The 11477-nt window shown below is 34.7% G+C and overlaps 1 protein-coding gene across 1 annotated transcript; it reads left to right on the top strand.

Moving 5' to 3' along the window:
- Positions 1 to 1792: 1792 nt before the first annotated feature.
- LOC142355269 (uncharacterized) lies at positions 1793 to 8026 on the top strand. The gene is made up of 4 exons (XM_075407477.1): positions 1793 to 2075; positions 3248 to 3443; positions 6428 to 6586; positions 7570 to 8026. The coding sequence occupies exons 1-4, from the start codon at positions 1901 to 1903 to the stop codon at positions 7784 to 7786; spliced, it is 747 nt and encodes a 248-aa protein (XP_075263592.1). The 5' UTR covers positions 1793 to 1900; the 3' UTR covers positions 7787 to 8026.
- The last annotated feature ends 3451 nt before the right edge of the window (positions 8027 to 11477 follow it).

Here is an 11477-nt window from a genome sequence, read left to right as displayed (position 1 = left end):
GTAAAAATATGTAAAGCCAGCCAAAAGTTTCCAATTTTGTTTCAAATTTCCTACCTCAGATTGGATCTGAATGCACTCAAGCCTTTTCAATTTTTTCTTCAATAACTTATACATAAACAATAATAATATATGAACAAAAAAAACTTAAACAAAAAATACAATACTGCCCAGATTGAGTTTTGCAAACCAATTCATCTCTGAGTAGACCGACTTGGTTCGAGGACACAAATCATCTTCAAAGTCTGAAACACAAACTACGTTGGATTGCAGTCAAATCGGGAATGCGTAGTCTGGATTTTGCACTCTCTGATAAGGATTTCAACTATTTTACTACGATCTGTGTAGTTTGATCAAAGGCATCGGTGTCTGATGGTTCGATCAGAGCGAAACCCGTACTCGTGGTATTCTCCGCATAGTCTGACTTATCCGGAAACAGCTTGTACAATTTTAGCAGAACACTTCGGAGTGTGGATGCGCTAACCGAAACCAAGAGATCCGGTCAGAAATAACAACAAGTCTAAGAGAAAGATGTATAGTTTAAATGCAGAGCAAGCGGACTTTGTGAAAAACAAGTTTCAATTCATTACCATTGAAAGCTACGCTGAAACCGAAATATAAGTATTTCCGAGTGTAACATCCTTGTTTTTTAACATATCACATTTATCGTTGATTAGCTCGGAACCTACAATTAGAGACAAAAAATTCTGAAATGCAATTTTTATATCGCATTCCTTCTTCAATATTCAACACCTTTGGCTGTGGGTGTCCCCAGTGCTTTCTTCGGTAGATCTGGTGCCCCCAGTGTGCTGTCCATTTGATTCTGGAACCCCACGTCCGGTACCCGAGAGAGTCCTACACACCTAGTGCGCTAGCCAATTGGGTCATGCACCCATTTAGTGGCCACACAAGGGTCTAGTATCCCTTGTGCACGGCTCAGCAGAATTGATTATGGCCATTGTATAATGTTATTGTATGATACCGTACTAGCGAACCAGTTCAGTTTGATTATATACCCGCACGACAACGTGGGAAGCCTTTTTGGGACCCATTTTACTTCTTATCAATTTAGTACTACAGATGAACAGTAAGAACACCAAAAGTGATAACATGTTTTAACTGTCCTTTTAAATCAGGTACGGACTGCTCATTTCATATGAGCTCAGAACACTACTTTGATATTTATAACTTACTTTGATATTAAATAACTTCTTAAACAGTCTTGAACTTCTTAAACAAAGTTGATTGGAAAAAAATTTTGTCCGAACTCATTTTTTCGGACAAAAATGTTTGTCCGAAAAAATGTTTGTCCGAAAAGTTTGTTTTCTAGTACGAAACACACATATAACTTCTAATGTAGATTGTAGTTACGCTCTGCCTTTCGTTTTTCGTCCACTAAACTTCATTAAAAACTGAAGAGTAAAAACTGGCTGAATATAGAACTCTCAATTCAAAAAAGCAACATTCAGCACTCACAGTCCTCTGTAGTAGAAAAAAAATTAGCTCGTAAATCAATCTTTGTGACAAAAATTTATTTTCAATGAGCTCTTAAAGAAAATTGATGTCTGTGATATCATATGGAAGCCTCTTTTTTTCATAGTCTTCTTTTTTTGTCTATTAGTCTCTATTGAAAAGTTTCATATAGTAGCAATCTATTCATTTTAGATTTGATTGTTTTATTGCTTTAATAATTTTCAAGCAATGGCATCAACGAACAATAACCAATTTTGCCGAATATACACAAGTTTTTTTCGTTTTTCTGAGAAACGTATCATCAGCAAACATCGAACTCACGTTTATAACATTAAGCTATTTTTTTGGCTGCACTGTTTAAAAGAGACTGTTTAAGTTTTTTTCTTCAAAATAATTGATATTGGTGATACTTTTAGAAGAAAAGAAGATAATGGAACTGCTGTACGACGAACATTTCATAAACACTCTTTTCAAAGTCACTTCTACAAACAACTTTCACCTGCAAGCTGGGGCATCAAGCAATGCTAATTTTGGCAGTGTTGCTCCGCAATTTCCGAATGATCTTTATTCATGGTATATCTCCACATTAGCCTGGACAAATTCGGGTAGGTATTTATAGTATATTTCTACCAACAAAGTTTTCATACCCAAAAAATGTGAAACACCCATATCATCTTTCAAAGTCTTTGACAATGAAAGACACCTCAGTGCAACAATTCTTAATACTATCCTTTAGGAATCCTGTTAATTTTACTAAGACTTTCCTTTCCGTTATACTTTTTAGGAAATGTAAGACCCTGTTTATTTCTCGTCGACATGCCCAATATGTCATTATGAACTTTAATTCTATATCCAATTTGTTTCTTCGATCTTTTGGTTCAGCAATTCGAGTAAAAATTTGCTTTCGCTATTAAAATCATGTTGTGTCACAATTAGTTGCACAATTTTTTCCCTATGCTTGGCTGTCATAGGTTAATTTCAAGCGCCACTTTCCACCGAGGCATGACCAAAATGCAATAGTGTTATATTTCAAAATTTAAAGAAGTAGTTTAAAACATTCTAAGTTATCTCAGTTAGAAATGACCTTAATTAATCGGTCTGTTAAATTCAACAATAGGATAACATTTTTGGTATTTTTTAGGGATTTTGTCAAGGTGGCTAAAATTGACCTTGGGTAATTTGCTCTAACCATCATATCCCGATTTTAATATCCCAAAAAATCTACTGAAATACTAATTTCACTGGCGTTTCAGTATGTTTTTTACAAAGAATTTTCTCGGATAGTAATCTCATTCCTTGACGGGAAACCTATTTTAAATAAGCGCAGAATTGCTTCCTAAGAGCAAATTCGTTGTTATCTTTATCAAACTTGTCACCAGAATTTAAACAGATATTTCACACCATTTTCCATCCTCAATAACTGCTGTTCTCTGACTAGGTAACCCATTTAATTTCGTTTTACATCGAGCGCTGAAAACACTATCCATCCTTTTTCCTGTTGAGAATCCTAACGAATTTTTGCCCTAACGTTTTTCTTGGTGAGGAGAACGAGAACTTGCACATACCACCAGCTAAAATTCCTAATTCAGTTTCTCAATAGGATTCTTGACAAAAGTTTTCTTCAACTTGGCTGGCTAAAAGTAGCGGAGGTTTTTGCGAATCGGCGCATCAAGAACCATCGGAGTTGGACCGTGGTAGCTATCAAGATTTGGGCAACAGCTCAATTGTAGTTCTTAATTTATAATTTTATTAACCACACTTCATTTCGTTGATACAGTGGGACAAGAGGCCGCCGGAAGCCAGCCAGATATAGACTCCGCTGAAAGTTTCTCTCTGGCCGACGATGCTCTGGATCAAGACAGCAACTTTGACTTCAGGAACTTGAGTGATGACGGTACAGAATACAGCAGAGGCGGGTATCCATACATAAGACCCTATGGCTGGTTCCGACTGGGCCTGAATATCAAAAACAGGTAGGACAAGAACACTTCGGTGTTTCATTGATAGATAAATTTCCAATGTTTTCTGAATCTAACGTACATCAATCAAATAGAAACAAACAGCTTTGACCCACTTCAAATAAAACAAAAATTGAGATTATATGCATTTCAAAGTTTAGAATACAAAAAAGGTCGACGGAAATCAACTAAAAAGGACAACACTGTTTAGTTGTATAGTTTTGTGAACAAAGAAACAACTACTGATCGAGATTTTTATAGCAACAACAAGTATTAGAGTCAAGTTGTTTTTTCTAGACAAGAAAATTCAGTAGCAGAGGTTACTTGGAGATTATAATAAAAAACTAACTTTTTAAAACTTATTATAGACCGGAAATGATTTTAGTGGCTATTTAGAATGCGAAAGATAATGATCTAGCTGCAATCAGCTGCTCGATGAGCTGTCTGATTTCTGGCCGCTCTTTGAAAAAGTGGGGTTTTGTTTGTTGCCATTGCGTTTTCGGATCTTTTCCGACTGTGCCCCCCCCCCCCAGTACGTTATGCTCCCCCAATTACAGAGCACGTGTTATTACATGTTAAATCATCAGATAAAAATATGGCACGTGCGTCTGGGGGACGCAAATAATATGCACCCACTAAGCTGGGGGGGGGGGGCACAAACGGAGAAGATCCAAGTTTTCTGTACAAAAACCAGGCTATCTTGACAAAAGAATAAAACATGTTAAAGATCTGGCGTCAGCACTAAGTTGTCGAAAAAGATAAGTTTGAACAGAAGGTAGATAATAGACAATGGTCGACAAAATTGAAAGTATAACCTTGATCTAGATAAACGGTAGCATATTTAACTTATATAAGCTCATGAAGCTCAACGAGGGAACCTGGTCAGACAGACTATCCAGAATGTAGTTTGTTCAAACTTAACAGTGCTGCCAGACTCTGTGGAGTGGTCGCGGTTTAAACCCCCCCCCCCACCCGCCACGCCACATGACCCATTTCGGCCTAATGAAAGCTGACTTCGGTCGCGCACATCATCCTGAGTACCTATAAAAAATAACTTGAGGCAGACCCTGTTAGTAAGTCAAATTATTGAAACCAGTTTCCAGCTACTTTTTTCATATTGAGTTTTTACCAAAAGCATATGCAGTGTAAATTATCCTCTGCAGGCGAAAAGTACTGGACTCTGGCTTTCGTTTATTAGACTGATTAGGGCAGCAGTATCTAGAAGACAAAGTTACCCGAGCCCACATGAAAAATAACAAACTTCAGTGTTATTTTTAGAAAATCCCGGGTCAACGATCATACAACTTTCTTTGATTTCGTACTAGGTCATATATGATTCTTAGTAATAATACAAGGTCATATATGATTTGTATGAAATCTTGGTAGTCATACAAGCACCATATATGATTCCCTAGAAACATACAGGGATCATACAAAAAAATTCAAAGACTAAAAACTGTATAATTTTGATTTTCTTTTGAAGTTGAAAAAATTTCTTGGAAATCATACAAGGTCATATATGACACATAATACATTGACTGGTGCCACAACTTCTCGTATAATTTAGTCAGAGGACTTATTAAATTATTATATCGCATCTGAATTCCACATTTGATTCTTTGTGTGTGCTAAAGGAATAACTTTGTGGTTAAAAAATGATCAGAAAACAAATTTGAGGTTATATGCAATTTTTTTTTGATTATTCTTTATAAATGAGCCTTTATAAGTATAAACGAGTATGTCCAAAATTTTCTTATCTATTTGGACTTACTCTTTTATTTAGTGCCTACCTTTGCAAATGTTACTGTCCGTGAGGGTCTTATGGCGGATCACAATGTGATGCTGGGGTATCATATAGGTGATGCCCTGCCGAATAAAAACAAAAAACATAAATGTAAAACATTTTCGAAAAATAGATGTGGGATTCTTGGTATTCGTACTATGATCATATATGATTTCGTGGTAATCATACAAGGATCATACATGCTTTGTTTGGTTTCATACAAGGATCGTACTAAAAAATCAAGTATCGACAGTATAAAATCATATATGATCCTTGTATGAAATCAAAGAAACTTCAACCCGGGATAAGTAAATTATTATATCGTAAGAAGTTGATCAATCTATCTCAAAACAAAATAATAACATATGCCATTGCATAATAATTCTAAATTTTTACAACATTTGACTTTCCAGAAAAGGTTTATAGAGGAATGAAAACTTTTTTTTAGTTATTTTTGTCTTCTTTTTTAAAAAAAACTTTAGCGTGTTTCATTTGGATGTTCAAGCATTTTTTAAAGCCATGTAAAATTTTGTCTCGCGTGTTCCCTAATATTGATGAAGCTTCATGTTTGTTTTTCAGAGTTTTCTCATTATGAAAAACTTTATAATATTTTAATAAAATCCCTCTTTCTTTAAAAAAAAAACTAGGGAAAAATAGGGAGGGACAGGAAAGTATGGTCAATGAGAACGACTGGAACACCAAACAAATGGACTGTTGTTCTTCCTTTACGATTTTTTAAATTCAGTACCAGCAGTTTCACACCACCAAAAAAATACCTCGTCCTATTTTGAGCTGAATCGACTTGTGGATTTTAAATGCAAAAAAGCAGATTTTTCATCGAAAAAATTGAAAATAATGTCCACAGTTTGGGTTAAGTTGAGTTATTGGAGTGAAAAAAAATATATTTAATCCTGAATAATCGCCTAAAAGTTCTCAAAATTCTATGAATCATTAAATATTAAATTTGTCCTTTTTGTTAAATTGTTTCCCACCATATTAGACAATCCTAGCGAGTGTCATCAAATCAATGCAAGAGGCAAATTATAATATTCCTTAAACATTTAGACATTATTACATTATCTTTAGACATATATTGCAAAAAAAAACAGTGAGCGCAGTGTACAAATTATGCTTACTCAAACCAACCTAAGGCGTTTCTATCCAAAATGCTCAATATGAAGTTGAAAGCGATAACATTAGAGCAAAATTTTATCAGATTTGGAGATTCGTCATGGATCGGTGGCGTGCATGATACTATGGCTAACAGGAAGGATAGCGTAGCTGGTGAATGGGCTGTCAGCTACCATGGTACAAATCGAGACGCAGCAGCCTCTATTGTAAACTCCGGGGCCTACGACCAGGGAAAGAGTAAAAGGTAAAAAATATTTTTTTCAAATATTGTAGCATCATTATTTGATTTTCGCTGGATTAAAACGCAGAAAACTGAAGTTCTTCTTTTTCCACTGATCGAGAACGAATTATTTAATTGATTGTTTTCCCTACTAACAAAATGATATTTTTAAACTTTACAATTCATCATATAACTAAATAAAAGTTTAAGCCTTTATGGGTTCAGATTCATTTTTGACGGGTCAAAAACCTCTATATGTTCAAATCAGAAGACTATGAAACTTTTTAATTGCAAGTTATATTTCTTGTTGATCTTGCTAATGGTTTACTTTACTAATAGAATAAACAAAATTTAGACTCCAGAACACATTTGATGAAAGTTTTGTGCCGTATCGATCCAATGGTTGTGTCGAGTATGAAAAAGTACGGCAAAAGTCTTATTTGATTAACCTTATAGAGCGGCGAGCGTGAAAGATAAGAGAACAGGTAAGAAAAGCGGAGACGATTAGGTACAAATCAATGATCGCTATTTCTTAAAAGAAAAAAGGAAAGAAAAGCGGCGTTGATCAAGTTTTTTGCTATCTAAACCTTACCGAGAACAATTAAAAACTTCAAGAAAATCATTTTTGTCATAATTCACAAAGATTGATCCTTGAGGAAAACCTTGTTTATTCGTTCTGGAAAGCTATCTCATTTCATTCGGAGACCAGCCCTCAATCGATGACGTTTATTTCAATAGGCTAGTTTTGAAGCAATTAGGATTAATTCTGATTTGCTGCAGATACCTCAATTAAAATAGGCATACAGTTTCACGCAGAAAAAAATGAATAGACAGTGCAAAAGGAGCGTTTGAAAAGCAACAGTGAAAGTAACGCGAACATTTGAACTATGACTGAATGCTGCACCCCCCTCCTCCCCCCCCATTACATTGACTATCATATTCTTATTTATCGGGTTCTGAGCAAATTTTCTAAGATCCCAAATCTGCATAACTTGTTCCTATTACAGGCAGAAATTTGGAAAAGGGATATACAGCACGCCTTTCCCAGCCATAGCTGAAAAAAACTATGCCAAATTCTTCGACTACGATGGAAAGAGGTACAAGGTAATGATTCAGAACCGGGTGGATATGTCACATACAGAGATAGTAAATAAGGAAAAATATTACGTCACCGAAGATGACCAATTTATTCGCCCATATGGATTACTCTTCAAGAGCTGTTGAGAAACGAATCATTCTCGGATGGAGCTGTTTCTGTAAATACCGGACAAAAAAATCCAGATAAAATATTGTATGTCAAAATCACTTGTAAAAACAAAATTACTTTATTTCAATTGAAATGCCCTGTATATTCGTGTTACGTCATGTGGTACTCTTTTCATATGTAGTGGAAATTTAGTATCTTACTGAACAATTCCCTGTAAATTTTGTAAATTTTGTCTCTCAATGTATTGTTGTAACAACAGAGATCCTATCTAACTTTGTTTTGCAATCCGGTGGCGCATGCTGCTACTGGGCAAGAATTGGGCAAGTCATAACTAAAGCGTATTAGAAGTGAAAATCCATATCCCAACTTTCAATTTTCAAGTAGCTTGGCCTTTTGCTGTAAAGAGGAAAACCCGTTTGATCTCGTTTTTCTGATTTACTATATCCTGGCTAGGAAAATCTATATAAATTCGTCATTCACATTGGCTGAATTTTATAGCTACCCCGCACATAGCCGCCACTGCAACCCATGATGAACGCCTAGGCCCAGAAACGGTATAGGCCAGACGGACTGAGCTCGGAATATGGGCTCGCTTGGACAATTTTGTCCAGACTATGAGCTCTGTCGCACGGGATCCCCCATGTCCGCGACCATGTTCCATCTGGTCCACGCCAGTCTTGGGTCGCTTACATAATCCTGGGAAAACAGCGCCGAAAAAACAAAAAAGCGGCTTGTTTTTCTCACTGAGGGCTGCTCTGATCAAATCCCAGTTAACAATTTATAGTCTCTAAGAATTGTGTCCTGTTGCGGATGCAACTTCAAGATGGCTAAATATGGAATTTAAGATGATTTGCCGCAAAAAACTTGACTTTATGTCCCACATTGCTAACTGTCAGTTACAAAAAAACATGGAAACAAAACATCTGAATTTGACCTTTTCAATGCTAGAAATATGTTTTCACTACATATTAATGGTAACTAACCGACATTCAACCTTCTGATGTTACAATTACAGACTCTAACGGTAACTTGGTTGTGACAAGAGCAGACAACGATCTCCTGCATGGATTTTTTACTGGAATCAGATGTCACCGAGGAAAATTTTTTTTGGAAGTTGGGTTTCAGACGTCACCCCTACAAGAGGTTCTAGTTTTTTACTGGTTTCAGACGTCCCCAGCAGAAGTCCGCCCGAGGTCTCAGACGCCACCTCTGATGTCCTGTTCCCCGGTTAGATCGAGCCAAAAATCTCTAATTTTTCGACAAAAAGCCACAAAAAAAAAAATTGAAATTTGTCCCCCAAAAACCTGTTTTCTGCTACTATAACACCTCAATTGATAAACTTTGACTAGTTTTAATTTTCTAATAGCAAGTAAAAGCAATTTAACTACTTTGAAAGAAAAGTTTGGTGAGAAAAAGGCCAAAAGTCAGGAAAACGGTCGCAAAATCAGAAAAATCAAAAAATCCATTTTGATTTTCTGATTGCATACTCTAATGAAATACCAAAAAAGCCTTCGAACTAATTTTTTGAGCTAGCTTTCAAATAGCTAGAAGGCCATTCTAGTCGATATATCATACTGGAGTCTTAGAAACAAGAAATGTTAGAAAATTTTTTCTGAAATCAGAAAAATCAAAAAACCCAATTTGATTTTCTGACCCCATATCTTATTGATTCACAAAAAAAACTCTTAAAGTATCTCTGTGAGTTAGTTTTGCAATAGCCAGAAAGCTATTTTGGTCGATATAGTATACTGAGTCATCAAAAACGAGAATTGTCAGAAAATTTTTTCTGAAATCAGAAAAATCAAAAAAACCATTTTGATTTTCTGGCCCCATATCTTATTGATTCACCATATAAACCCTTAAACTATCTTTGTGAAATAGTTTTGCAGTAGCCAGAAAGCTACTTTGGTCGATATAGCATACTGAGTCATCAAAAACGAGAATTGTCAGAAAATTTTTTTTGAAATCAGAAAAATCAAAAAACCCATTTTGATTTTCTGACCCCATATCTTATTGATTCACAAAACAAACTCTTAAACTATTTTTGTGAGTTAGTTTTGCAGTAGCCAGAAAGCTATTTTGGTCGATATAGTATACTGAGTCATCAAAAACGAGAATTGTCAGAAAATTTTTTCTGAAATCAGAAAAATCAAAAAAGCCATTTTGATTTTTTGACCCCATATCTTATTGATTCACAAAATAAACCTTTAAACTATCTTTGTGAGTTAGTGTTGCAGTAGCCAGAAAGCTATTTTGGTCGATATAGTATACTGAGTCATCAAAAAAGGGAATTGTCAGAAAATTTTTTCTGAAATCAGAAAAATCAAAAAACCCAATTTGATTTTCTGATCCCATATCTTATTGATTCACAAAAATTCTCTTAAACTATCTCTGTGAGTTAGTTTTGCAATAGCCAGAAAGCTATTTTGGTCGATATATCATACTGAGTCATCAAAAAAGGGGATTGTCAGAAAATTTTTTCTGAAATCAGAAAAATCAAAAAACCCATTTTGATTTTCTGACCCCATATCTTAATGATTCACAAAATAAACCTTTAAACTAACTTTGTGAGTTAGTTTTGCAGTATTCAGAAAGCTGTTTTGGTCGATATAGTATACTGAGTCATCAAAAAAGAGAATTGTCAGAAATTTTTTTCTGAAATCAGAAAAATCAAAAAACCCATTTTGATTTTCTGACCCCATATCTTAATGATTCACAAAATAAACCTTTAAACTAACTTTGTGAGTTAGTTTTGCAGTAGCCAGAAAGCTATTTTGGTCGATATAGTATACTGAGTCATCAAAAAAGGGAATTGTCAGAAAATTTTTTCTAAAATCAGAAAAATCAAAAAACACATTTTGATTTTCTGACCCCATATCTTATTGATTCACAAAAAAACTCTTAAACTATCTCTGTGAGTTAGTTTTGCAATAGCCAGAAAACTATTTTGGTCGATATAGTATACTGAGTCATCAAAAAAGGGAATTGTCAGAAAATTTTTTCTGAAATCAGAAAAATCAAAAAACACATTTTGATTTTCTGACCCCATATCTTATTGATTCACAAAAAAACTCTTAAACTATCTCTGTGAGTTAGTTTTGCAATAGCCAGAAAAATATTTTGGTCGATATAGTATACTGAGTCATCAAAAATGAGAATTGTCAGAAAATTTTTTCTGAAATCAAAAAAATCAAAAAACCCATTTTGATTTTCTGACCCCATATCTTAATGATTCACAAAATAAACCTTCAAAATAACTTTGTGAGTTAGTTTTGCAGTAGCCAGAACGCTATTTTGGTCGATATAGTATACTGAGTCATCAAAAAAGGGAATTGTCAGAAAATTTTTTCTGAAATCAGAAAAACTCAAAAAACCCAATTTGATTTTCTGACCCCATATCTTATTGATTCACAAAAAAAACTCCTAAACTATCTCTGTGAGTTAGTTTTGCAATAGCCAGAAAGCTATTTTGGTCGATATAGTATACTGAGTCATCAGAAAAGAGAATTGTCAGAAAATTTTGTCTGAAATCAGAAAAATCAAAAAACCCATTTTGATTCTCTGACCCCATATCTTAATGATTCACAAAATAAGCCTTTAAACTACATTTGTGAGTTAGTTTTGCAGTAGCCAGAAAGCTATTTTGGTCGATATAGTATACTGAGTCATCAAAAAAGGGAATTGTCAGAAATTTTTTTCTGAAATCAG

Source organism: Convolutriloba macropyga, unplaced genomic scaffold (assembly GCF_964194025.1).
Source record: "Convolutriloba macropyga unplaced genomic scaffold, txConMacr16.3 SCAFFOLD_2122, whole genome shotgun sequence".
NCBI lineage: Eukaryota > Metazoa > Xenacoelomorpha > Acoela > Convolutidae > Convolutriloba > Convolutriloba macropyga.
The sequence above is the reverse complement of the archived record's forward strand: the minus strand, read 5'-3'. Positions and strand labels throughout refer to the sequence as shown.